At 53.8% G+C, this 27,817-nt stretch overlaps 1 protein-coding gene, 2 long non-coding RNA genes and 1 pseudogene across 3 annotated transcripts; 2 read left to right on the top strand and 2 right to left on the bottom strand.

Annotated features, from left to right (window-relative positions):
- Window positions 1-6: 6 nt before the first annotated feature.
- Window positions 7-27,695, bottom strand: GRIN2D (glutamate ionotropic receptor NMDA type subunit 2D). The gene is made up of 12 exons (XM_016122481.2): window positions 27,220-27,695; window positions 22,936-23,555; window positions 19,517-19,631; window positions 19,012-19,223; window positions 18,581-18,749; window positions 17,929-18,082; window positions 15,590-15,715; window positions 15,171-15,400; window positions 13,810-13,970; window positions 3,145-3,332; window positions 2,710-2,942; window positions 7-2,566 (listed from the first exon to the last, which is right to left on the bottom strand). Exons 1-12 carry the CDS (start codon window positions 27,673-27,675, stop codon window positions 1,229-1,231), a joined length of 4,002 nt encoding a protein of 1,333 aa, XP_015977967.2. The 5' UTR covers window positions 27,676-27,695; the 3' UTR covers window positions 7-1,228.
- On the top strand, window positions 1,248-4,119 carry LOC107498867. The gene is made up of 2 exons (XR_004954295.1): window positions 1,248-1,376; window positions 2,903-4,119. It is a non-coding gene; the product is annotated as an uncharacterized LOC107498867 (long non-coding RNA).
- LOC118611922 lies at window positions 7,037-7,150 on the bottom strand (annotated as a pseudogene).
- On the top strand, window positions 15,559-22,123 carry LOC118611382. The gene is made up of 4 exons (XR_004954294.1): window positions 15,559-15,666; window positions 17,797-18,041; window positions 21,669-21,757; window positions 21,849-22,123. It is a non-coding gene; the product is annotated as an uncharacterized LOC118611382 (long non-coding RNA).
- Window positions 27,696-27,817: the final 122 nt, after the last annotated feature.

Here is a 27,817-nt window from a genome sequence, read left to right as displayed (position 1 = left end):
AGTCTCTGTCCCCCATATCTCTAGGTCTCTGTCCACCCGGGACTCTTCTCAGCCCTTCTCAGCGTCTTTTCTCTCCGCCTCTTTCTGGGTCTCTGTCTCCCACCTCCCTCCAGGGTCTCTGTTCTCTCGCTCTAGTTCCCTTGCTGTCCCCCCCTTTCTCTGGACTTTTCTGTTTCAGTTTCCTCTAGAGAAGCTTGAGGGGGTGAGACAGACACGGAGCTCACACTTGGACTGACGAGGCATAAAAACATGGTTTATTCCAAACACTGCAATGTGGAACAGGAACGTGGGAAGGGAGTTGGGTGGTGAGTGTGGATTCCCAGACCCTCCCCTCCGCGACCCAGCTCCAGACCCGGCTGGAGATCTGGGAAGAGGAGGCTTTGGGAGGGTCTGCTGGGTCATCGCTGAAGGGTCACAGATAAGGGCTGGATTGGGAGAGGATGTGTTTGGTGGCACCTGGGGCTGGTAGTGAAGTGCAACAGGGTGGGAAGTTTGGAACCCTGGAGTTTGGGATCATCACTGGGGCGGGGAAGGCGGGGCTTCCGTTTGGGGGCGTGTCCTAGGTCAAAATAGGGAAAAGCAACCGAGGGTGGAAGAGGAAGAAGGGGGTGTCCTGGTTTGACGTCAAGGGTCACAGTCTGGTCGGGGCACAGTCTGGGGTTCGGGTCACAGTTTGGGGTCAGGGGTCACAGTCTGGGGTCGGATGACCATTAGTAGGGGTCGGAAGTCACAGTCTGGGGTCAGGGGTTTCTGTATGGCGGGGCCGAGGTCTAGGGTCACAGTTTGGCGAACGCGTCTCACAGTTTTGAGTCCCGATGGATGAAAGGTTAAAAACGGGCTTCCCCGGAGGCGTGGCTGGGGCCGGGGAGCTGCACAGTGATGTGGGGGCCACGGCCCCGGGCGTAGGGGTGGGGCGTGGCGTGACACCCCGCCCCCACCTCCCGCCCCATCTGGTGACGTTAAAAAGCCCTTGTCGGGTTTAAAAAAAAGTCCAGCGGGCTCCGAGACCCCCGCCCCCTTGCTCTCAGGCAGGGTGAGATTCGGGGGGCCAAATTCCCTCCAGGTCGCAGTGCCCCGAAAGCGGGGAGGCGCAGGACGCTGCTCCAGGCGGGTTCCGGCCAGTTCCACGTTTTTCCTTCCCACCCCACGCGGGTCCTGTCCAGTTTGCGTGCTCCCTCGGACCGTGGCCTGCGCTGACCGAGGGGGCGGTGGGACCCCTGGGGCCGCGTCATACCTCGGACTCGAGGCTGGAGAAGTGTGCCGAGCCCCGGCGGGTCCCCAGGTCCCCGCCCCGGTGTCTCCGGTGGGACGCGGAGGGCAGCGGCGGTCCCCAGTGTGCGGCGTGCGGGCACCGGCGCGCGTGGCGGGAAGGCCCGGTGAGCCGGCGTGGGGGCACGGCGCGGGGACAAGAGCTGAGGTCCTCGAGCGAGCGGGAGGTGGGCGCGGGCGGCGGGAAGTCCCAGACCCCCGCGGCGCGCCGGTGCCGGTGGTGGTGCGGGGCCGGCGCGGCGGGCACGCGGTGCGGAGCCCGCGGGCGGTGCGGGTGCGGCCGCGGGCACCCGCAGCGGGCCCGGCGCCGGGGTGGGGGCCCCGCGGCCCAGGGCGGGGGCGGCGGCGCCCACCAGCCGCCGTCCAGGCCGTCGTGCGAGCAGCTGAGGTGGCGCGGCGGTGGCAGCAGCTCCAGGCTGGCGCAGTGGCGGCAGTGCCAGGCGGCCGGGCCGCCGCGCGGGGGCAGGTAGTCCCAGCTGCCAGCGCGCCATCCCCCGAGCTTGTCGACCGACCAGTAGCGGCCGGGCGGCGGCCCGAGGCGTTCGGCGTATGGGTAGGGGAAGTCGGCGAACCACCAGGGCTCCAGGCCGCCCAACGACGCGCCGCCCAGGCTCTCCGAGTCCTCCGAGTCCGACGGCGACGGCTCGAGGTCGAGGTACGGGCAAGGGGGCGGCGCGGCGCGGCACGGCGGAGGCGCGGCCGGGGCCCCGCCGCCCGCGCCCCCCGCGGGCCCGGCGCCGCCCGCGCCCGGCCCCAGCAGCGGCTGGCTCTCGGGGTCGGAGCGCGGCCAGCGCGCGGGCGCCGGCGGGCTCTCGTCCTCGAAGGCCAGGCGGCACAACGGCGGCCCGACGGCGGCGGCCGCAGCGGCGGGGGGCGCGGGCGGCGACGGGAAGCCGGGGAAGGCGCCGGCGGGGGGCTCAGCCGGCTCCTTGTCGCGCACTATGGCGAAGTAGGAGGGCGGCGGCTTCTGCGGGGGCTGCGCGGCCGGCGGGGACAGCGGGCGCCCGGCCGCCCCCCGGGGCGCCGCACGCGCCTCGCTCACGCCCAGGCCCTGCGGCTCGATGGGGCCGTAGTAGCGGTGGAAGCCGTCGGCCAGGCCCGCGGCCCCCGGCGGCCCCGCGGCTTTGGAGCGGCGCCAGCGGTCCACGGCGGCGCGCTCGCGGGGCACGAAGGGCGCGGGGCCGGGCGCGGGCCGCGCCGCCGGGTACGCCGGGCTGGGCAGTGGCTGCGGCGGCGGCGGCGGCGGCGGCTTGGCAGGCGGCGGGGCGGCCTCGGCGCTGCAGCAGCTGTACATGCCCTGCAGGCGTCCCCGGGAGAGAGTCGGGTCAACGCGGGACCACGTGCCTTCCACGTCCCTCGCTCCTCTCCCGCGCCTCCACCCGGGTCCCTTCCATCCCCAGACACCCACCCCTGCCTTCCTCCTCCCTGTCTCCCTCGTACCCTGGAGAAGGCCAGCAGGAAGTCCATGCGGTGCGTGGGCCCCAGGCAGTGCCGCAGGCGCCAGTACACCAGGTGCTCCCAGGCGAAGACCAGCAGGGAGAGGCCCATGGCCACCAGGAGCATGTAGAAGACACCCGCCATATTGTCGATGTCCAGCTTGCTGCTCATCACCTCGATTTTGTCATTGTGGCAGATCCCGGAAAGCCACAGCCTCTCCAGCATCTCGATCTCATCTGGGGGACGGAGGGAGTGGTCAGAGGTCACCTTCCGTGCGCATCCACCGAGGATCCGCCTCTGATATAGGAGTCTAGGTAGGCCCCAGCCACCTCCTCTACCAGACCCTGGTGTCCCTGTCTTCATCCCCTTCTTCCTTGGGACTCAACCCTGCCCCCCCATTCCGCCCTCCTCCCCCCACTTCCGCGCGCGCAGGCGCACCATCCCCCAGGAACTGCAGCAGCGCCAGGTCGATGGGCCGCTTCCAGCGGGAGCCCTTGTGCAGGGCGATGCCATAGCCCGTGGTGGCAAAGACCTTGCCGGAGCCGATGGTGACGAGCTTGCAGCCCTCATCCTTGCGGGCCATGTAGTTGAGCACAGCCGCATCGTAGATGAAGGCGTCCAGCTTCCTGGGGACCGGGGGCATGAAGGGCAGGGTCAGTCCCACCCAGATGCCCTCATGGCCCAGCCCAGAAGCCCTGTCACCCCTAACCTCCAACCGCCCCAGTTACTACTGTCTGGCGACCTCTTGAGCAAGCCACTGTGCCTCAGTTTCAACATCTGTAAAAAGGGGATAACAGCTCCAGGTCGTTACAAAGGTTGGATAGCACTTGGTGCAGAGAAATGGTTGGAGTAATGTTGGCTGTGATTGTTAATGAAATAACTACTCGTTGAATCCTCACCGGAGTTCCTTAAAGTTGTCCTTTGTACTTCATTTTATAAGGGACCGAGGCTCAGAAAGGGAATCATCCAATAATTATGCCAGTGAGGGCACTTATATGTGCCAGGCAGTGTCCATCTACTGTAGTGACTCACGAATCCTGCCAGGTCCCTCTGAGGTAGGAACAATCATCTCCCTTATTCAGACCATGAAATGCAGGCCCAGACACACCATCTTACTTTGCTCCCATTCTCCCACGAGGCCCTAATTTCTAGAACTTGGTGGGAAGATAGATCATGGACGGATCATGGTGGCTTTCACTGCGTGTCACTTCCTTCACGGCCGCTGCCATCGTACACTCATTACTGTGATGAACTGATTCATCTCGGTCTCTTTCCCACTGGACTGTTAGCCCCTTGAGGGCAGGGTCTGAGTCAGTCATGTTCTAGGCTGTGACATGCTCTCGCCCATACAGGGTGGTCGTAAATATTTGCAGAATAAAAGAACGAGTGAATAAATGAATCCATACCTCAGAACACTGTGTAACTGTTCTATAAATTAAGATAAAAGCTGATGTCTGACATGTGAAGATGTCCAGGATGTATTAATGAGAAAAAAAAAATTAGTCACAGAATCTCATATAGCGTATAACTCCATGTGCATTTTTTTAAATGACATATTTATGGGGTGAAACTTTGGTCATCTTAACTACAGACACCAGACACCGGACTCGCTCTTAGAGGGAGGTACCTGTCTTTATCAAGTACAGAACTGTCCAAAAGAACATTCCGTGATCATGAAAACATTTTGTCTGTGCTGTCCAACATGGCAGCCACCAGCCACGTGTAGCCCTGACTGCCACCAGCCACAGGTGGCTCTTGAGCTCTTGAAATATGCCACTGCAATGAAAGGATGGAATTAATTTAAATAGCACTGGACAGTGCAGATTGAGCGAGAGAGGTCAAGGGACGTGGCTGGGTGCTCGGTGATGGAGAAAGCAAAGGGCCTTCTAAGCAAGACTATGTCACCTGCAGTTTTGAGTTATCTGTCTTTTGATGTAAATACCTCTGTGTCCCCAAACCTTCAGTAACACACAGCCCACACTCACGCACACACACACCTAAAGAATACTTTGGGGGAGCATTTGAGATTTCACTTCCTGGCAATGTCATCAGTTTGACTGAAATAAAATCTTATAAAGATTCAAAAAATAAAAATAAAAAAATAAAGAATCCTTTGGGCACGTGCTTGGTTGCAGAGAAATTAAGGAAAAGGACAGAATTAGTCCATGCACCCCCCCCCCATTGGGGAGGCACACAAAGAGGATCCCCCACATTGGATGGAGCCAGCGAAAGCAGAAACATGGAGGTGGGTTAAAGTCAAGCTCCCAAGAAAGAGTAGAAACTAGGCAGGGGAGGGGGGCATTCACCATCCTGTGGGTGGAGAACGGTGTTCAATTGTATACAGCACCTGACAGGCAGGGCTGCCCCAGTTGGCATCTGGAAACATATATATATGAAAGAAACATCACAACCGCCTACAGGCTCTACCGACTTGTAGACAAAGTCTTAATTTTTCTAGGTCTCTCTCAGTTTAGGAAAATCCCGAGGATGAAAGGGGAATCAGGCTGAAAAAGAGATGGGGGCACTGGGGAGGAGCGGACAATGGAAGGAGGGTCTCTAGGGTCACTGGGGCACACAGTGGGGAGAGCCCCGAGAAGCATTTTAGAGAGCGCCCCAAGCCGAGGCTTCCAGTGGTGGGAAGCCGCGAGGGGCCTTCAGGATGAGGTCACTTGAGAGTCTTCACTTCCAGTCACGTGCTCAATCAATCCGGAGCGTAATGCCTCTGTCCCCCGCCTGCTCCCCATCCTCACATTGTCTCTCAGCCTCTGGTAAAACTCAGCATAGATTTCGGGAAAATAAAATGCCCTGCACTGGTCCTTACTCTCCTGTTTATTCTGCCCTGTCGCCAAAGAGACCTTAGCATTTGAGTCTGTTCCCATCAGGCCTCGGCTCACGCCCTCCCCACACCCACGACTCTCAGAGTGACCTGTTACCTTGAGCTACAAGGCCCTGTGCCACCCAACACCCCCGCATCGCTCCTTACTCCCCTGTCCTCACCTTCCCCGCACACCTCCCACACGAAGCCCCCACCAGCCGCACTGGCCTTCGTCAGGCCCCTGGACGCCTCCTGCCTCAAGGCCTGCTGCCTGAGCCTTCTCCCAGAGAGCCACCTGGCTCGCTCCCTCCCGTCCTTCAAGTGCTCACTCAACGGACACCTTCCCTATTTAATACTGCCAACTATAGCCTCCCCCACCCCCACGCCCGGGTCTTCCAAACTCATTCACTCTATAAAATACTCTTGGTTATTAAATTTATCGTCTGTGTCCCCTCGCTGGAATTTAAGTCCTATAAAGGAACAGGCCTTGTCTGGTTCATGGCTGTACCCCAAGGTCCAGATCAACACCTGACACAGAACGGGTGTTTAATCAACTGAATGAATGAATTTGGGAGGGTTGGAGGCAGGTGTTCTGTGGGCCAGGCACTGGCGCTGAAAGGTGAGATTTCATTACTAGGGAAAAGAGGCCATGAAGTGTTCCACATGGTTTAATTGATCTGCAAGAAATAAAAATCATGCTTTCTTTAGGGAAAGGGGGCTTGATGGATCCTTTTCGGCCCCTCCTATGTGAGTGGGCTTAGAGAACAGCCTCCCAGGGCTGGCTGGGGAAAGAGGCCGTGTTTATTTATTCTGTTTGAAGAGATGCGTTTCCTTTCTCTTCCTACGAGGCTGCTTGCCTGGAGCGGGCGGGACAGCCCACCAAAGCCACGTTAGCTGTGGGTTCCCTGACCCCGTCCCCGCTACCCTAGTCAGGGCTGCCCTGGGTGGTAAACACGAGCCACACATAGGTATTCGAATTCCATCTTTCATTAATATTAAAAATTTGCTTCCTCAGTCACACCAACCACGTTCCGAGTGGTTGAGAACCAGCAACTACCATGTTGGACTGCACAGGTCTAGAATATTCCATCACCGTGGAAAGGGCATTGGAGGGTGCTGCCCTAGACACGCATGTGTGTTTCCCAGGAGAGCAGGGACTTTGACCTGTTCGGCGCTACACCCTTGGTGCCTGGCCCCATGCCCGCTGTGAGAAAACCTTAACAGACATATGGATGGATGAAGGAATGAATGAATGAATGGCTTTTAGCTTTCCTGTCATTAGGGGTTATCTTGTCAGGGAGATCATGGCTCATTATTTGTCATTTCTTTGTTAAGAACATTATATATACATATATATACAAATTACATAATATATATGTGTACATATATATGGATATGAATATATGTTTTTAAAATTTTTTTTAGGTGAGGCAGCCCTTGGTTGACCACACAGATTGCAAGGACCTTGTCAGCTTACAATCCCTTATTCATTTTTTATTTTTTATTTAATTTTTACACCTACAGCACCTGGTCTTCCTAGGTACCATCTAAGTACTAACCAGGCCCAATGCTGCTTAGCTTCTGAGATCAGACGGGATTGGGCACATTCAGGGTGGCATGGCCATAGATATATATTTATTGTATATGTATATGACTAACGCAAGAAAAGAGACTGAAAAATGCTGACGCTGAGAATTCCCCTATGAAAATGGTCCAGATACTACAGTGAAGTTCATAGTCGGCAGCCCCACCCACATCACGGGCCCACCACTTCGAGAGTTTTGGACCCCCCACTCCCGAATATGAGCAGACCCCTAGGGATAATTAGGCATCAGCTAAATCCTCTATTATAAAGATGGAAACAAAACAAAATGGAGGGGTGATTTATGCAGAAAGGAGAAAATGTAAAAACCCTCATCAACTATCATTAACATCATTAGAGAAACAAGATACTGCAATGCTGAACCATGACTAGGACATTATGAAATAGGATACCATAAAATCCCATTATAAAATTTATTAAGTAATATAAAAATTCGGAGATGAAAAAAAGTACTTAGAAATTTAAAATGTAGTAGCAGAGATGAAAAGCTTAATAAAAGAGCAGAAGATAATGTTAAGAAAATCTCTCTGGCAGTAGAGTAGAAAGATAAAGAAAAGGTTAAAATAAGAGCAGGAATAAAATAAATGGACAGTTCAGGAAGCCCAATATCAAATTAGTAAGGGTTCTAGAAAGGAATAACAGAAATGGAGGGAAAGGAGAAATCGTGATTAAAAGAAATCAAGAAAATTTCCCAGAACAAATGATACAAGGGCACGATGAGAAGGTCCAGCAGTGGAAACAGATGTCAGCTGTAATTGAAAAATTAAAAATAAATAAATAAATGCAGACTGCCAGGAGAATAAACAAAATCCACAGCTAAATGGGCCTTAAAGGAATGCTGGGAATTTGGGAAAGAAAAAAAGCCTCAGTGAAAAATGGTTGGAACTAACCCTGTGGGTCCCATGGTGACAAGCACCATCCACACACCCCTAGCGATGGAGTCACTTGCATTTGAAACAATCGATGCAGAAATAACCACTTCTCCCCTCTCCTTTTGTTTGCTTGTATTTAAAACAAATGAATAAAATCCAAATGAATTGGTAAAAAATATACTAATAAGAGACATATTGCTGAGGAACGTCAGTACCCTGAGGACAGGGAAAAGAAAAACAGGCTACATACAAGGCTTAGGAATCAGAATGACTTTGATTTCTTGACAGACACTTAGAAGACAATGGAGTGATGCTTTTGGAATTCTGGAGGAAAATGATCTCTAGCCCAGAATTTTATACCCAGTCAGATGACGCATTGAAAGTCCAGAGGTTTTTTAGAAATGCCATGTCCATATAATTTTACCTTCCCCCCACGTGCCTTTTGTTAGAAAGCTCTAAAGAACAAGAGAGAAAAACCCAGGAAGAATAAGAATTGGGCTACGACAAGATCCAAACCAGGAGGGAAGGGGATGGGATCACGATGGTGGCTATGTACCAGACTGGAGTGGCCAGAAGGCCACGGGAAATACTTTTTCAATAGGACGAAATTAATAGAGTACCTGATGTGGCTAGACACATGAAGAAGAGAGTCATAGAGTTAACAGAGAATGTGAGTTTGAATTAGTTAAGCACAAAGAAGACTCAGCCACCAAGCAACTGAAAAAAAAAAAGACAATTATTAACTCCAGGAAAAACAAAGACTTGTGTAGGAGACGAAAGTAATCATGGTTTACTACTTGTGGCAGCTGTGGGAGCATTTACACAGTCATAACATATAAACACTGCATATTTATCTAGCCAGAATCACAATGTGGGAGGCTGGAATAATTTAAATAAGAGTATGAGGATGCGTCTTTCATAGTGAGAAGTGAATGGAAAATGCCCAAATCGAAAAAATCGAGAGGTAGCTATACAAACATGGTATTTAGAGACAGGGATATAGATAATGAAAGGACACAATAAATAAAGTGAAAACAACAGACCCCTCTAGGGTGGGAGAAATGGAGGGTAGGCAGATGAGGGACTATTGGTTTTCATTTTTTTTTAAATGTATTTGACTCTCCAAATAATGTGGACATATAACTCTGATAAAAATAGAACTAAAGATTGGGGCGGGGGCGGGGGAATGTAAAAAGGAATTCAGCGGAAACAGGAAATCACAGCAAGAGGTGACAGAAGCACGGAGGTATCTCTTGTGAATCCTGAAGTTCCTGCGGAGGGCACAGGGTGCTTCAGGGTTCCTCATAGCCCAAGGGGCTGGGCTCGGAATCAGATGCCCAGGGTTCAAATCCCAGCTCTGCCACTTAGCAGCCATGGGATTTTGTGGGGCCTTAGTTTCCCCATCTATAAAATGAAAATAAAAGTATTCACCTATGATATGTTATGGGTTGAGCTGTGTCCCCCTACATTTGCATCTGTAAGTCCTACCCCAGTGCCTCGGAATGTGACAGGGTCTTTACAGAGGAACTCAGGTTGAAATGAAGGCCCTAATCCCATAGGACGGGTGTCCATGCGACGAGGGGAAATCTGGACAGAGAGACACATCGATGGGAGATGATGTGAAGAACACACTGAGAGAAATGGCTATCTGCAAACCAAGGAGAGAGGGCTGGAAGAGACTCTCCCTCGCGGCCCTCAGAAGGACCCAGGAGGACTTCTAGTCTCCAAAACTGTGAGATGATACATTTCTGTTACAGTGGCCCTCGGAGTGATGAACTTAAGTGACTATTGATATATAATAAACACTAGAGTAAATTTAAAAGATTCGGGAATGATACCAAGCCTTGGCAAGGCTACAGAACAAACGGAACTTTCCTGCACGGTTGATGAGAGTGAATTGGTACGACTACCTTGGAAGATGTCTGGCAGTATCTTTTGACGGTAAAGTCTCCACTCCCCATGACCCAGCAGTCCTACCCGTGGGAATTTGCCCAAGAGAAACGAACGTGTCCTCCGAAGACTTGTACAAGAATGTTCACTGTAGAATATTCATAATGGCCAAACACTGGGAAAAACCCAAATGTCCACCAACAGTTAGAATGGAAGAATTCCCATATATTCATATAATGGTATCCTCAATGGGATACAGCTACGAACAAGCAACCTGGCAGTAAAATGGGGCAGAACAAGCCAGACACAAAAGCTGCTAAATGCACTGTTTGACTCTGTTTATGTTATATTCAAAACCAGGCTAACTCAATTAACAGCGACACTCTACAGTGAGTGGAGGGGTGAGCGGGGAGCCTTCTGGCAGTTGGCCATTTTCTATACCTTGATCTGGGCATGGTCACGTGAATGTTTTGCATGTATAGACATTGATGAGTTCCACAGTTTGTGCTTGTGAAGTAGGGGTGGGTGGGCAGAGCCTGGGAAAGCCACCCTGCTTTGTAGAAGAGAGGGAGAGGATCTGGGAATCCCAGAGGCCTTCCTGGAAGGAGGGGCAGAAGAGGGCAAAATGGAAGGAGGAAGAGAGGGGAGAGATAACTCAGCTGGCTGGCTGGGAGGAAACTCTGGGGGTGAGTCAGGGAGAGAAAGAGTTCCCGGGGCAGGGGGGAAGTAGCCCGAGATCTTTTATGTTTCATGTTCAAAATGTTCACTGTGAAACTTTTTGTGTTTAGATGACTGTGTGCCTGAGCTGTCCCATACGGCAGCTACCCGCCACTGTCGCTATTTCAAATATGGGTCTGACCCGAGGCGTGCGGTGGGTGTAATGTGTATTTTGGATTTCAAAGATTTGTGTGGGAGAATAAAATGTAAAATGTCTCAACCATTTTTTTTTTTACTGATTACATGTTATAATAATATTGAGGATATCCTGGGTTAAGTAAAATATATGATTGAGTCTAATTTCATCTGTTTCTTTTTTTTTTTTTATGTCTTTTCATGGGGCTACAAGCAAATTTAGAATTACACAGTGGTTTGTACTGGATTTTACTGGACGGTGCTGGCAGCCGGCACCTGTCACGTTTTCAATCTGCAGTCCGGCACACACAGTGGGGGCTTTCATGGGGATTGAGGAAGGGGTGGGTTCCGATTTCTGGATAACAGCCTCTGGAGCTGGGGAAACACACTTGGGCCAGTGAGATGGTCCAGAAAGTTAACTAAATCTGGCAAAGAGGACCCTGAAGCCAGGGTGATTGTGAGAAGCCCAGGAATTTGCAGAATTCTTAGGAAGGAAGGTTAGGCCAATGTTTTCTAGATCCTAAGGGTCTAGAGCAGAGGTCCCCAACCCCCGGGCTGTGGACAGGTACCGGTCTGTGGCCTGTTAGGAACTGGGTCGTACAGCAGGAGGTGAGCAGTGGGTGAGTGAGTGAAGCTTCATCTGTATCTGCAGTTGCTCCCCAGCGCCAGCATCACCGCCTCAGCTCTGCCTCAGATCATCAGACATTAGATTCTCATGGGAGCACCAGTTCCTGGTGCCACAAAGGTTGGGGACCGCTGCTCTAGAGGACGCCTGGGGGCTGGGGCAAGCAAAGAAACAGAGGAGAATGTGGAAGAAGGGGAAGAAATGCAAGTAAGAAAAAGAAGAGGAGGAAAAGAAAAAGGAAGAAGAAGATAGAGGAAGGGAAGAAAATATAACAACTGAAGAGGTAAAAAGACAATTCTAGGTCTATGCAGTCCAGAATGACGGCCACTAACCAGATGTGGCTTCTGAGCCCTCGAAATGTGGCAGGTAGGAACAGAGATGTACACTGAGTAGAGCACGCACTCAAAGCTCAAAAAAAGAAAGAAAAGTGAAATATGTCATTACTTTTTATATTACATATTGAAATGGTAATATATTAAAGATATTGGAGCAAATGAAACAGATCGTTAAAATTAGTGTCACCTGTTTCATTTAATATGGATCTTATAAAATTCTAAATTAAGTATGTGGATCCCCAGCCCCACTCTAGAAAAAAACGCCTGAGGAAATGCAGTGAATCATTAGCAATGAGTGGATAAGGGGGTTGGGGAGGGGGGGATCCATTTTCACCTCATTATTTTTAACAAGCAAACGTTAAGCAAATACAACCTTCAAAGAGGGGAAAGTGATTTGGAAAGGGGAAACTCAGCTCAAGGGGCTTGGAAACCTTAAAGTGAGGGTTGCCAGGCACAGAGAAAGGGAGGTCCTCCAGCCAGGGGAGCCCTGGGAAGGGGCGGAGGGGTCCGCCAGGCTTCCCAGCAGAAGGAAAGGCAGGAGACGGATGGTGGAAGGGTGATCTGGAACCCGAGTGAGGCTTTTCTTGCCCACAGGCTCCCTAGCATATATATATATATATATATATATATATATATATATATATATATATATATATATTTAATCTCATTGTATTTCGTTATGCATTTATTAAAGAAAATAATTTATAATTAAAAAAAAAATGTCCCAATATACACGAAAATTCCCTAGCATCTTAGAGAACCTGCCCAGAGTAGGGAAGAGACGGTCGGAGCCACGTGGCCAGGACCCACCCCTCAAGACGGAGGGGTAAAAGGGATCGGGTTAGGGGTGGCTGCTTGATGGGTAAGCAAAGGGTGGGCCTCAGGGAAGGTGACCTCGAGTACATGACAGCCTAGGCACTGGTCCCACTGATGGCCCCTCCTCCGTCCATTCTCTCTATGGGACAGCTGGAGGGGGCGTGTTTACACACAAATCAAATCATGCCCCACCCCTACGCCAAGCCCACCTCCCCATGGCTCCTCAGGGCCCTTCCCGTAAAACCCAGCCCTGACTTGGCCTCAGGGGTCACACCCCTGTCTTCTTCTCATCTGCACTTTGTCTCAGCTCTCCGCCCTTGGACATCATTGGCTTTCCTGCTGGTCCTCTAATGTCCCAAGACCACTCTGCACACCTGCTCCCTCTGTGGGCGAGGCTCTGCCACCTGGTTAGCTCCCTCACCTCTTCCGGTGCTCTGTTCAAGTCACCTCCTCCCAGAGGCCCTCCCTGAACACCCCTAGCTCGGCCATGCTCTAGCTCACTATTACTTTCTAAATGACCTTGCTAATTTTTCTGCTTGCATACTTATAGTTGATTTCCCACCTCTAGACTCTAAGCATCCTGAGGGCAGGAATTGTGGTCTAATTGTCTATGGCCAGGTATAGAATAGATGCCAAGAAAGTAAAGGAATGCTGAATGACTAAAGGAGGGATGAGGGGAGAGGTACCGTGCCTAGCTTTGAACTTAACTTTATCCCCATGGTTTGGGAAATGTGTTAAAAACAAAACAAAACAAAACAAAACGTAATTCAAGTATCAGTTCCAGTGAGTTCAGCTCTGATGATGATGATGATGATGATGATGATTATAACAACAGCAGCAAACACCTACATTGTGCCAGGCACACTGCTCTAAGTGTCATGCACGGATTAACTAATAAAAACTATAATAATATATTAATTATATTGATTAATAATAACTATAATAATTCTTATAATAACCTTATGAGGTGGGTCCTCTTGTTATCCCCATTTTACAGAAGGAAAAACTGAGGCTCAGAAGGTCGAATGACTTGCCCAATGTCACACAGCCAAGAAGGGACAAAGCCAGGATTTGAACCCTGGCAGTCTGGCCCCAGAATTCAGAACTCCTGGATCCCTGAAAACATCACGAGGACCCTCCGTATGGAAGGGGGGCACTCACTCTCACACTCGGCGACCTCTGTCCTCCAAGCCGGCCCACCCCGGGCTGACCTCAAAGGCTGATAAACGACCCCTGACCCCTCGCCAACCCCGAGTGTGCTCAGGGCCCCAGCGGCGCCCCGCGTCTGCGCTGACCCTGCCTTGAGCTGAGTGAGCGCTTCCTCTACGCGCGGTTGGTTGTAGCGCACCATGTAGCTGTGCATGTCGGGGTAGTTGCTGCGGATGTTCTTCTCCGTGGACCCGTTGGGCACCGTCCCAAACTTCAGGGGCGGGTACTGCTCCTGGGGCCTCTGGAACTGAGGCAGAATGGAGAGTTACCAGGGCGCCCCCTTGGGGGCATCTGGGTGGAGGATGTCCTCGACCAGATAGATGCTCCATCTTGGGGGACACTCCCCAACCGGCAGACACCCTGGGGGCAAAAGCCTTTCTCGAACTTGCTCACCATGATCTGCAGTAGGAAACACCCACAGGTAGCTAGCTGTGTGTTGCAGATACGGATACATAATCAGGAGTAATGTTGAAATATGTAACGCCCAGCATGGCCTGACCGTGGTCCAATCAGAAAAGACACTGGCTACAGAGCTCAAGAAAGGTCCCGGAGGCCCCTGATGTGCCAGGCATTAACCCTTAACCAGCGGGATCACGGGAGGACCTGGCACAGGGGCCTGGTATGGGGGACAGGGCTGGGGCAGTTATTTACCAATCTGTTCAAAATCATTCACTATGTTAACAGACATAGCCAGACAAGTGTCTTGCTGGTTCAATCTCAATCTCAATTGTATATATGACTAAGACAAATGTTTCATGAAACCAAACTCATCCGTATCATGTAAGATGCAGTCAAACATACTTTCAATTCCATTCCATTAAAAAAAAACTTGCTCGTGGTCACCCACTGAATTGATTTCTCAGTGAACCACTTGAGTCTCAAAGCCTGCTCTGCTGCCCACCAGTCCCTGAACAAACTGTGACCTGCGGCAAGGCAAGGACAGACACAGTGTGCGTGTGTGCGTGTGTGCGTGCGTTTGTGTGTGTGTGTGTGTGTGTGTGTGTGTGTGTGTGTGTCAGCATTTAGAGCGATCTGACAAAATAATTTCATGTCTGTTGGACCTTAGATGTTAAAACTTGGCTTTGAATTTTGCATGTCTTGATTTAAAATTTTACTTTTCCGGTAACTCATTTCTGCTGTATTTTACAAAAGTATTGGCCACCATTGGATTAGAAATTTCACAGATTAGTCCTTTGTCGTAGTTTAAGACTGACAGTGGTCTAGAGTGCCCCATTTGGCACACTCTGTAACACCTATAACATTTGGGGATACTCCCTGCACCTGGGAACATTGAAATCGTTCACTATGAACTCTGGAACATTCCACTCTACCATTCTGGAACTCTGGGACGAGACTCCCTCTGCCCCCAACATCCTTCCGCCCTCCCATGTGCCAAGCCCCAAGACCTCCAACCCCAGCCGACTCCCCCATCCCCAAACGCACACACCTTTCGGTCACTGAGCCCAGACACGGTGTCCACGTATTCCTCCTGGATCATGAAGGCGGCCAGGTTGGCTGTGTAGCTGGCGAGGAAGATGACGGCGAAGAAGGCCCACACCAGCACCATGATTTTGCTGGTGGTCCCCCGGGGGTTCTCCACGGGCACCGAATTATTGAACACCAGGGCCCAGAGCAGCCAGATGGATTTCCCAATGGTGAAGGTTGAGCCGCCAGGGCCTGTAGGGGGCCAGGAGGGGGGACATGGACCCCAAATCCCTTCTGCTCAATGAGGGAGCGGAAAGAACTACAATTCCCAGTGGCCCCCGAGGCCTCTGCCACCAGGCTCTACTCCAGGGCCTGCTGGGAAATGTAATTCTATCTGGTCCCGGGGCCTGTGAGGTAGGGTGCTGGAGGAAGGGGACTCACGCTTTCCTGTGGCCAGGCTGCGGTTGTAGCCAACGGGACTGAGGTACTCGAAGATGAAAACAGTGACGGCAACCACGGTGAGACACATGACGAACATCATCACCCACACGGCGGGGCTGTAGGGCTCTGGGGGAAGGGGGCGTGTGGTCATGGCTCCACCAAGTGAAGGATTGGGGGGCCACAGGTATGCGGACAAAATGCAGCCCAGGTCTGGCCCTACCCAACTCGGTCCCCTCCCCAGGTTCCCCATCTTGGGGACAGCCTTGTTGTCCACCGGATTCCTGGGAGCCAGCCTTTCTCGTAGACAGCCCCCACAACCATTTCTGTGGTTTCGACCACCTAAATGTGTCTCCTGAGCTCCAGACCCACTTCTCCACCTCCACTTCCTGCCGGCCATCCCGCAGGCCGTTCATGTCCCGCACTGAGCCCCGCGCCAGCTCCCTGGCTCCCCATCCCGAGAGCCCCAGCGGCCATGCAGTCATAGCCTGCTCCCCCCGGGTGCTGTCTTTATCTCCTCCCGTCCCCTCACCAGTCCTCACCTGTCAGTCCCCGGCCTCATTCTCCTGGACCTGTCCCCAGCTTGGGCCTCGTCCTCTCCTGGACCATCTCCCAGTAGCTACCCCTCCAGCCCATGCCCCCTCCCCATGGCCTGAGAGGCTCTTCCTGCACTCAGAGACAACTCCACCTCTTCCCAGCTCTCAATGGCCCACCTGCGACCCCCAGGACAAAGTCCCCATCCCCTAGCCTTGCTCCACCCTCCTCTCTGGCCCAATCACTCTCTCAAGAACCCTTTACTTGTACCACCCAGAACTCAGTTCCCTGAACGAGCCACATCCTCTCTGCCCTGGTCTCCACAGCAACCCTGTCAGAGGGGCCACCCTAACTTGTCCATCACAGGGACTCAAGTTCATGTGTCCCCTCCTAACACTGCCTCTGGGAGTTCAGTGACAATAAGCTCAAGTCACCATTTCCTTGAGATTAGCACTGGCTTGTTTGACTGCCCAGGGCCAAGTGCAAGTGGCCAGGACTGGCCCTGTCACAGCAGGTGGCCCTGTCACAGCAGGGTGACCACCCTGGACTGTCACTGCAGCATCTGGGGACACACCTGTTGCCTCGGCTGGCAACGCGGTGGGGCAGACAGATGACCTTGTCACTCCCCTGCTGAAGGCAGGGGCCCTGCCTGGTGCATCTTGGGGTGCTCTGCAGAGACCTTGATGCAAAAGACGAGGCCACAAAAGACACGCTTGGGGAAATACGCTGAAAACAAAACACGAAGGAAGGACGGCCCTTCCCCCAACCCCTCTCCCTCCCATAGCCTTGCTCAGACTTCAGAGAACAAGCGGGAACTGACAGGAACCGCCACCTTGGCCAGGGGTACACTTCAGGCTTCTACAAGCTCAGTAAATGAGATCTCTATCCTGTTTCAATCCACCTCAAAGCTGCCAACCAATCGAGGTGTCCGCTCCCTAACCTCCAGCCTGTCCCCTTGTCTTACCCTCACTGCCATCTTCCTGCCACCACCTGCAGTTAAAACGCTGGCTGTTTGGGCGAGTGTAAAGCCCAAACCGGCCCTGTCCCCTCTCAGCCCTCACCTCCCACTGCGCTCACTCACTCCCCTCCTCCAACCTCGCAGGCTCCTTCACAGGTCCTCCGCCTTGGCGCCTCCGTCCTTGCTGTTTCCTCTGCCTAGGATGCTCTTTCAGCCAGGTCTACACAGGACTGGGTCGCCGCCTCAAAGGACCTGACTGGCCACCCACGGCATCAGTCTGATTCCTTCTTTTCTCTTCCCCAGCCTAATTTCTCTGTCACAATCTTAAGTGATCCTGTCCCTTTAAGAGTCTATCTTCTGTCTTACCCATGAAGCCGAGTGCCCTGAGAGGGCAGGGGTATGTGTGCAGCTCGGAGCCTGGCGCACAGTAGGTGCTCAATAAGCAGTCTGATGGGTGAATCGAGCACTTACCATGTGCCAGTGCCCTGCTTATCTCTTTTCCTCACCTTATAGCTACAAACAGGGTTAATGGGTTTTGTGGGGCTTGAAGCTTATACAGTTTGGAGGGTTCTCTTTATGAAAAAAAAAGAAAGAACACAACATTATGAATACAGAATGAGGTACAGGGCCTTGAGGAGGCCGTGCAAGGCTCCTGAAGCTCCTCAGCTTCACCGTCAAAATACTTCCGGTAGGTGAAATCATTTCTTCCATGTCACAGACTAGGAAACTGAGGCTCAGCGGTGAGGGCACTTAACCGGAGTCACAGTGCTGATATGGGCAGTACCAGATGGGACTGGGGCACACGGCTGCCCCAGCTGACCGACCGTCCCAGGGCCCCAACCTCACTCACCAAGGAAGGCGGAAGGAGACACGGTGCCGTTGCTGCGCGCGACCATGACGCTGATGCCTGTCTCCACGAAGGGGACAGAGAAGTCTACGATCTCGGACCGCTCCTCATTTATGGTGAGCGAGCCGATGGCCATGTCCGCGCGCTGGTAGAACACCTGGTAAGCGAAGTGGGCCGGCTCAAGCAGGTAGAGGCAGCAAGACCATCCCGGGAGGAGACCAGTGACGGGGTGAGAGAGACGCTTACAAGGATGGCCCAGGGGAAGGGGGCGTGAGGGAGACGCACAGTGGGGCAGGAAAGGTGGAGGTGAGAGTCTGCAGACAGGAGTGGGAACAGGTGACCGCGGCCGCATCCTGCTCCTGCAGCAAGCCCTCAGAAAGGTTTTGAGCTCCATCCTCCAGGCCCCGCCCCGTCTAGGATGTCCGCCCCAGCCCCGCCCCCTCTTCACAAAGGCCCCTCCCTTGGCCCCGCCTCCAACAAGGCTGGTCTTTCCTCTTGGACCGCGTCTGCCAAGGTGGGTCTTTCCTGTGGCCACGCCCCCTTCACATTAAAGCGGTCCCTTCTTTCAGCACACCCCTCCAGCCTCAGAGTTCTCCAACTCGTGGCCTAGTCCCCATGTCCCGGCAGCGCCCCCACCCTGTCCCCGCAGCCTCACCTCCCCGATCATGCCATTCCAGACGCCGTCGATCTTTTTCCCGTGCTTGCCGTTGGTGACCAGGTAGAGGTCATAGCTGAAGCCGATGGTCTGCGCCAGCCGCTTCAGGATGTCGATGCAGAAGCCCTTGCAGCACCGCTTTTCTGGGCGCGGGGCGTCCGGTGGAGGGCTGCGGGGAGCGAGCAGGCTTGGGGACGTTGGGGACCCTCCCCTGCTCATGGAGGGAGGGACAAACAGTGGCTAAAAACTAAGGTTAGTGCTTTCTGGAGAAACTGAGGCTCAAAGGAATTATGTGACTCGTCCAAGGTCACTAAAGCTGGACGGCTTTGTGGGGCCTGGGTCCCAAGGCGGGAAGGGCTGGGGCCAGGAACACTGGGCTTCAAGGCAGAAGGATTTTGAAACCGGAATTCTTGGGTCCCGGGCTGTGTTACCTGTGGGTACGGTTGAGCTGGCTCCGGCAGGGGACGGAGTCTCTGATGCAGGTGCCGCTGATGGGGTCAGCGGGCTCCACGATGACGAAGGGCCTCTCCTCCAGTGTGGCCACTGTGAGGTGCTGCGTGTCATCCACGGGCTGCAGGAAGCGACCATAGCGGGACCACAGCGGGTACTTGAGGCGGAGGGTCTGCTGCTCCCAGCTGCCCACCTGGGCAGAGAAAAGGAGATTCACGCTTCCTGGAGAGACTTCCTGCAGGGACTTCCGGGAGGTCCTGGCCTTCATGGTCGTCCTTCCTCAGAGTGCGGGCTCCCAGCTCCAGGAGTCTGCGCCCCATTTCCCTCCTCCCCTGAGGTGTGGGCTCCCAGTTCTTTCCCACAGGACCTAGAAGTCTGGCTCTGGCCCCTTCCTCCCTCAGAGGCCAGAGGCCAGCCCCCTCCCACACCTGCCAGGACCCAGGTCTGTGGGCCATCTCTATATCCGAGGTCGGGGCTGGGACTCACCACCTCCCAAGTCCTGTCTCTGGTGAGGGAGATGACCACCAGTGAGGGATTCACCAGGAAGCCATCCTCATTGAAGGAGTAATCCCGGTTGTCCCACGTAATGTTCATGAAGTACCTGCCAGGAGGAAGGGAGGGGACATATGGGGACCTGGACAAGACCTTGGCAGCCAAAAGCAGAGAAGGTCCCCTTCCTACTGACCGGCCCCGGCCTCCAGCCAGAATCTCTTCTCCAAGACCTTGAAAACCCAAATTCGCCTCTTGTCTGCGAGGCACTCTCCCCTCACTGCCCAGCACAGCCACACAAGGTCCCAGACCCTCAGCCTGGGGTCGAGGCGCTGCAGACCCTGTGTGTTCTGGCCCCATCTGCCTCTGCGGCCCAGTCTCTGATCCCTTCCCACCCTCAAACCCTTTCCACTCCAAAACTATTTCGTGCCATACCAACAGTAAATGCAACGTGTCCCCAAATGTATCAAGCGGTCTCCAACCTCTAAGCCTATGCAAATAATGTTTTCTCTGCCCGGAAAACATTTATTCTGTCTTTTCTCATCCTAACAAGTTCTTATGTCTTCAAGACTCAGCTCAAATGTCCCTTCCCCTAGAAAGAAGCCCTCAAGAGCCTCTGGAGCCCTAGATAGCTTCACTATGCAATAGCACCCTGTACTTCAAAGACCTGTCACATCACCTCAGTCCCTGGGCCAGATCCCCAGCTGCCCCCTCATTCCTCCTACCCAGGCCATCCATCCCTAAGCACCATCCTTCCTGCCCCTGGGATCTCCTCTCTGTCCCCATAGCCTTCCTGGATGCCTCCCCCAGCCTCCTGCTTGGCCTCCAGCCTCCAATCTCTCTCCTTTGGTCTGTTTCCCACTCCACGCCCAGAGAGGTCTTTCTATGCCCCAAACTGACTCTACCCCTCCCTTGCTTGTAACCCAACCATGGCTCCCCAGTGCCCAGAACAATGTTCAAGCCTCTCAACCTGGCTTGGCCTCGTCTACCCCCCCAGCCTCACCACCCCCAGCCCTAACTCTCCTGCCTTCCTTCACCCTGAGCTAGTGTCCCACCAACCTGCCCTCTGGGGGCCTTTGCACGATGCTGTTCCCCTGCCTGGAATACTCTCTCTGTCTTTCCAGTGAACTCCCAATGGCCCTTAGAATCGAATCCGAACCCCTTAACCTGGCCTACATGCCCTATGTGAGCTGAGTTGCCTAAGTGTTTCTCCATTTCCAAGTCATGCCCCCTCCCCTTGCCCATTAAGCCCCAGCCACGCTGGCTTTCTTTGGGGTTCCCAAGCAGGTAATTCCAGCCCGAGGGCCTTTGTACCTGCTGTTCCCGCTTCCTTCTCTTCACTCAGATCTTCCAATAGTTGGCTCCTTCTCTTTACCTTTTTACCTCCAAATTTCACCTACTCAGAGACCTTTCCTGATGACCTCGCCTAACCTAGCACCCTAGATATTTCTTATCACATTCTACATATTTTATTTTCCTCACAGAAGCTACTATGTGATATTTTCTTCTTTCTTTTCTTGTTTGTCCCCTACGAGATTGTAAACTCTGTGAGAGCAGTGACCCTGTTCAACACTATACACTTTTGTGCCAAAGGCGCTGCTTGGCACATAGCAGACTCTCGATAAAGGGTTTTTCGATGAATAAATGAACAATTCATCCTTGAGGTCTCAGCTTAAAAGCTCCTCCCCCTGGAAACCTCCCTGACTCCACAGGCTGACCAGTGACTCGTGTAGCCTAGTTTGGAAGGCTGATTGGGGCCAATGAAATTCTGCCCTTGGGAGGATGTTGGCTGTGACATTTTGCGAGATGGGTGGTGGGCAGGATGAAAATTATGTGTTAGGAGGAGCAGAATCCTGGGTAAGTGATAGCAACGGAGGAACCCAACAGCCTCTGGGAGTGGCAAGCTGGGGGGGGGGGGCGGAGAGTCTCAGCCTCAATTCCTGACATCTGGATTTCTGTGAGTGTTTATCTTTCCAATAAACCCCCTTTTCCCTGAGGAAACTTGAATGAGACTCTGCTTCCTGCAACCAAAAATGTCCTGGCTTAAACAGTCCTCTCCCTGGTGCTCCTATGACGCCCATTTAACTTCCATTATTGCAAGCATCACGCTGTGTTGTCATTATCCCATCCGTGTCTGCCGCCCCTACAGGACCCTGTGTTCTTTGAAGAGAGGTCCATGGTCTCTTTCATCTGTGTTCCCAGTGCCCAGCATGAGCCCTGGTTCTTAGCGGGCTCTTGGTAAGTATTTATGAACGAGGCATGTTTTTCTCACCCTCTTGTCCCTGGATCCTGATTCTCAATTCACCAATTCTCAATTCTCCTCCCCTAGGTTTTCTTCCCCACTCATCGCCTCTTCCCCAGCTCATCTCAGGATACAGGCCTCTCCTCCCACCGTTCTGTCACCCAACTCATCAATTTCCCCACTCACAAAGCTTCCTACAGTGGACGTGCTGTTTTCTGCCAAACCCTGTTTTCCTCTTCAAAAATAATAGTGTGTAGGCTGGGCACACAGCTGACCTGCTAGAGTCGACGCATCCCAATTTTCTTTGCAGCTGGCGCAAGCCACGTGCAGGGGCTACATTCAAAATGTCTGACAAGCAGCGCAGAACAGGCACTAGCCAATGAGAATCCACCGTCTAACCAATCTGCATGGGTGTGGCCGTAAGTGACCAATAAGCCAGCCCTGGCCACGTGACTACATTCTCGCCAATGGGATGTCGGACTCACCCCTTCTACCTCGCTTGTGCAAAAGGAAATCGCTTGCTCTCCAGTTCCCCTGTTTCCCACATCTCGTGAGCTGGAATTCAGGCTTGCCCACGACCTAGCTTTGTGTGGAAAGGACATGGCACAGCAAGCAAGGTGGCCCGGGTCCCTGAATGGTCACGTGGAGCAACGAGGTCTCCTGATAACCTGGACCATGCATCTCCGGACTGTTAAGTGGGAGAGGAACAAACTTCGACCTTGTTTGGGCCATTAGATTGTTGGATCTTTCGTTACTGAAGTTCAGCTCATACTCTAACTGGCGTATCTCACTGCTAGCCATTAGAAGATGTATCACTATTTTTATGTACCATAAAGAAAGAAAAAAGCATTGCCAATTAAACCACGAAAAGCCACCAATTGTAAGACACGCCTTGATTTCAAAGCCATTAAACTGTGAAAAAAAAAAAAGGTGCATCTTAAAGTCATGAAATATAGTAATACACTCACTGTGTCTCCAACGCTTTTTCCAAGTTACCTGATTTAACCCCAGAGAGGAGACCCAGTTACAATCATTTTACAGGAAAGGGAACTCAAGCTGAGAGGGAGCGTGACCCATCTGAGGCCACTCAGGCAGCGGGTACCCCAGGATCTGGAGTCTTCCCACAGCCCTCCCCACCCCCTTCCCCCCCCACACACACCCCAGCCCGACTCACCTGTGGAGACTCTCCCCTCGATGTGTGCGGTTCTGGGCACGACAGTCATGGCCAAGCTCAGGCAGGAAGCCGTAGTCACGCAGCAGGGCCTGGGCACCTCTAGCCACCACAGCCACACCAGCTGCCACACGCCGGCCCAAGTCATCCCGCCAGCCAGCCGAGCGCACTGCGAACAGCCCAGCTGGCAGCGGGGCGCCTCCTGGCAGAAGGAGGGGCTCCCCAGGGGTGCCCGAGCCCCCGCCTCCAGCCAGCTGGGGCCCCACCATGAACCAGACGTAGCCGGGTCCAGTGAGGCCGGCCTCTTCGGCCGCCCGGAACACCGGCTCGGCCTCCTCGCGAGCACAGAAGAGCAGGCGGATCTGCGCGCTGACGCTGCGGAGCTGGGCGCTCAGCACCGCCTCGCCCGCCCCAGGGTCTAGCGTCAGCGCCCCGCGGTGCTCCCAGCCCACCAGACTGCCATCGGTCAGCACCTCGATGTAGGACAGGAAGGCCCGGTGGCCAGGGGCACGTGTGGTCACAGCTACAAAGGATGTCCAGTCGTACTCCTCCAGCACCTCGAAGATGACTTGAAGCTGCTGCTCTGTGGATGAGCCTAGCTGTAGGAAGGTGGAGCCCTTCTCCTGTGGGCAGGGAGGAGGAGGTCAGGCCTCTGATGTGGAGATCACAGCTCCCAGGAGTCAGTAAGGAACCCTTCGTTACCAACGAGGGGATTACAGCTCCCAGTGGGCAAGAGGGGAACCTCATCTCCCAGAAGCTGATAAAGAGACCACAGCTCCCAGCCACCACCGGTGGCTCACATCTCTCCATAGGGCGGGCTGACTAGCTGTTCACCAAACCCGTCTCCTTTTCCTGCTGGGGCACAGAGACCTGGGTTCCATTTAGTTACATGACTGAGTTCTAGGCTCATCCATAAAAACACTCCCCAGGACACCTTATTTTCTTCCCTGTCTGAGGGCTGCTGTAGAGGACCAGAAGAAAACTCCGAAGTCCTTGGCGATTACAGAGCCACGAGAGGGAGGAGACTGAGTCCCTGAGTCACCACTTGGAGGCGTGCCATCTCCAATCAGGAACATTCGTTTGGATTTTATATGAGTGGGAAACAACCTTCTATTGGGGTGAGCTGCTGAGAAGTGGGGGTTTATCTGTTAAAGCAGTAGCATTGCTGTAATGGATAAATCTAGTGTCCAGTGAGGGAACTACAGTTCCCAGCATCTACTGAGAGGGACTACATCTCCCAGCATGCAAGGAGGGTTCTGAAAGTATTGTCTCTCCCAACTGGAAGAAACTTTGCTGAATGGACTTGCCCTTCTCTGGTGTTCCTCCTACTTTCCTGTCCCTTCCTTCTCTGCTTCCTTGGCTGGACTCTGTTCCTCAGTAGGAATTCTAAATGTAGGAGTGCCCTAATCCTCTCTCCCCAGTGACCTCACCACCTATGGCTATTCAAATTTTAATTAACCAAAATTAAATAGAATTTAGTTCCCCATTGCACTAACCACATATCAACATATCAAGTGCCAGTGTACACATGTGGCTAGTGGCTATCCTGTCGGACAGAGCAGACCTGGACAATCTTCATCGTGGAAGGTTCTGTGGATAGCGCTAGAGCAGGCGATGGCTCCTGCCCTCAGCTCTCACCTCTCTTAGGAGCTCTGGACAAACCCTTCGACTCAACAGCTCCCCTCGGATTTCCAAGGGGCATCTCAAAATTAGTATGTCAAAAACAGAATTCTTGATCTTTCCCTTGCCTCAGACCCATTCCCTGTCTTCTTTCCCTTATTTCCCCAGGTGCTCAGGTCTCACGGGTAAATTGCCCTTTCTCTCACACCCACATGCAGGCCATTTCCAAGTCTTCTTCGCTCCCTGCTCAAAACGTGACCCCAGTTGTCCATTCCTCACTGCTACCCCTGTCACAACCTTCCACTGTCCCCACTTTCTTGCCTAGACAAACCCATCTCTACTTCCATTCTTGGATCTTCCAGTCCATTCTCCAGACAGCAGCCAGAGTGATCTTTTCAAAACATTAATTGGCTCATATCCCTTTTTGGTTGACAACCTTCCAATCATTATATCTTCGAGTCAAAGCCAAATCGTCACTGTGGCCCACAAGGCCCTGCATAAACGGGCCCCCGTTGCCTCTCTGACCGCGTCCCCCGACACTGCCACCTCTTTGCTCTCTCTCAAACACATCAAGTTCCTTCTGGCTTCAGGGTCTTTCCAATGTGGTAGCCACTAGCTGCCTACGGCTATTCAAATTAGCTGTTACCTCTCCCAGGGACACTTTCCCCCTGCTCCCCCATACTGGACCCGCCCCTCCTCACTCCTCAGGTCCAGCTCAGCTGTCACCACCTCACGGAGGCTTCCCCTGACCACCATCTACTGAGGCTCCATGTTGGTCATTACGACATCTCGTTCCTTTTCTCCGGGACAGATTTCATTACGTTATTTGTTTTGTCTGTCTCCCTATTAAAATACAAGCTCTAAGAGCAAGGACCTCGCATATAAATATATATTTCCTTTTACGACTGTATTCTCCAGAACCTAAAACACTCCTGGCACAGAATCAGCCCTCAATAACTCTTCTAGTAACACAATGAGAACAGCAAGTGGACTTACTCCCTAGGCATGTGCCTGTGGTTATATGTGCAAGGGACAGGGCAGTTGTCCTGAAGGCATGCAATGAAAACTCTGAGGAGAACTCCCCCTTGTCAGGTGGAGGTGCGCTGAGGGGGACAACGTTCTCAGCATTCAATGGGGGCACAGATGGGGCTGTGAGGGCCACTCTCTCATCGGAAGACATTGAAGGGACTATACTTCCCAGAAGGGAACTGGCATACAGAGTGGGCCACAGTGCCCAGCAGACAATAAACAGAGCTGCCCACACTTCTCAGCAGTAATGGAGGCACGAGGGACCACATTTCTTGGTGTGCCGTGGAGGTGGCAGTGCAGAAGTAAAAGGTTCACCTCAAAGGTGACCTGCCTACAAATCCCTGGACAACCCCATGCAAGTTGAACAGAGGCCTTTCCCAGAATGCTCTGGACAGGAGAGAACTACGAGTCCCAGCATGCAATAGCGATTTAGCTACAAAGCCACCGGCCTTCACAGGGAGAGATTTAGGCCCCACCCACTGAGGTGACCCTATCCTTCAGCGCGTCCCACCTTTGTCATACTGGCTCCACCCCCGAATAGGCTCCGCCCCTTCCCTGCACCTCTTCTTAGCTGACCCCTTTTACTTCTCAGCCTACACCCTAGCCTTGTTCCAATTCTGTCCTTTGTTACAAGAAGTCCACTCCAGCGGGCTCTCCTGTACCCTCCCGAGGCAGGCCTCTCTCCTCCAGCCTCTGCCCCATCTCTCCTGTAGTCTCCTGGTTTTGACCACTTATTGGCTGGGCCTTCACCCTTCTAGGCCTACCTTCTGGATTCTCGCTTTCCACACCTTACAGCTGGGGAGGGTCTTGCCCAAATCCCACTCTCGGACCAGCTTCCTCTCCAGACCCCGGCCCCTTTAGTACAGAGCAAGGCTCCGCCTCCTCCTTGGCCTCGCCCCTCACCGGTAGCCCCGCCCCTCCCTGACAGGCCACGCCCTAAAACACACTTGGTTGCTCGTCGGTTCTACCCTTCCGCAGCCCACCTGTCACTAATGACTCCTTCCCTTCCCAAACGCCTTTCACCCATGGATCTGCCCTCTACGTAGTTCTCTAGACCCCACGCTTAGCTGTCAGAGCCTCCCCGTCCCTCAGTCCCTGATACCCCTCTTTCCTGGTCCCTGTCCCCGCCTGCCTGGCTCTCTCCTCCTCATTAGGCTTCACTCCTTTCTGAACACCATTCCTTTCCAACTGACTTCTCCCCCGCTGATCCCAGATCCCACCCCTCTCTGAGATTTTGCCATCTTAGCCAGGTCTCTTTGCGTTCCCAATCCCGCCCCCGGATGGCCGGTACCTCCTCTTCCTCAGATCTCAACCCCACGACTCACCTCTTGCGCAGACCCTCAACCCGCCCCATACCGTGTACGTTTATGACTGGCTTCTTTCAGAGCCTACTTCGAGGCAAGTCCTCAGGCAGGTCCCCCTCATCCTACAAACCATGCCTCTCAAAGTCAGCTCCGCCCCTCACCTGGACCTGACCCCAACCATCTGGTCTCACGCATCCCAAATGCAGACCCTCCGGCCTGGCCCCGCCCATCCAAGGCCCCGCCCCCACGGCTGGCCCCGCCTCGCCCCTTCCGCGGCCGGTCCCGCCCACACCCTCGGGGACGCCCCTCGCCCCCGCCCCCAGGTCGCGCGCACCTTGGGCGTGAGCACGAGCGCGGCCCCGCCGTGCACGGCCACGATGGGCAGCGAGGTCTGTGCCGACAGGAAGTCGAGGATGGGTGCGACGGCGGGCGCGCGTGAATCGTCCTCGAAGACGACGCCGTGCACGCGCAGCCCCGACAGCAGGTCGCAGAGCTGCAGCACGAGGCTGCGTGGGTCCGAGCCGTTGAGCACCAGTGCCACCGGCCGCACGTCCAGGCCCGGGCTGCGCACGGCCGCCGCCACTGCCGGGCCCAAGCGAGCCGCCTCGGTGGCGTACGCGGGCCCCGAGAACACGAGCGCCACGTTGAGCGGCCGCGCCCCACCGAGGCCCCCGCCGGCCCCGCCCGGCCCCGGCGCCTCCTCCGGGAACGGGCTGGCGCAGGCCAGCGCCAGCAACAGCAGCATCTTAGCGGGGCCCCGAGGGCCGCCGGGGCCACCGGCGCCGCGCATCGCCTGCGGACCCCGCCGGGCGGCCTCTGAGCGCCCCGGCCCGGGGAGGGACACAGGAGGAAGGAGGGGATACAGAGACACAGAGGTAGGAAAACAGAGACAGGGAGACAAGATATAGAAAGAGACACACGAAGAGACGGGG

Source organism: Rousettus aegyptiacus, unplaced genomic scaffold (assembly GCF_014176215.1).
Source record: "Rousettus aegyptiacus isolate mRouAeg1 unplaced genomic scaffold, mRouAeg1.p scaffold_m13_p_14, whole genome shotgun sequence".
In the NCBI taxonomy this organism is placed as follows: domain Eukaryota; kingdom Metazoa; phylum Chordata; class Mammalia; order Chiroptera; family Pteropodidae; genus Rousettus; species Rousettus aegyptiacus.
Note: the sequence above shows the minus strand (reverse complement) of the source record. Positions and strands in the feature narration are given on the sequence as shown.

Excerpts from the sequence above, each read along its gene's own strand:
- GRIN2D (XM_016122481.2), bottom strand. The coding sequence starts at position 27,675 with ATGCGCGGCGCCGGTGGCCCCGGCGGCCCTCGGGGCCCCGCTAAGATG. Across the intron at positions 19,632-22,935 it reads CGAGGGGAGAGTCTCCACAG|GTACTTCATGAACATTACGT; the intron begins GTGAGTCGGGCT and ends TCCTCCTGGCAG. Across the intron at positions 15,401-15,589 it reads CAGCCTGGCCACAGGAAAGC|GCCCTGGCGGCTCAACCTTC; the intron begins GTGAGTCCCCTT and ends GGCCCCCTACAG.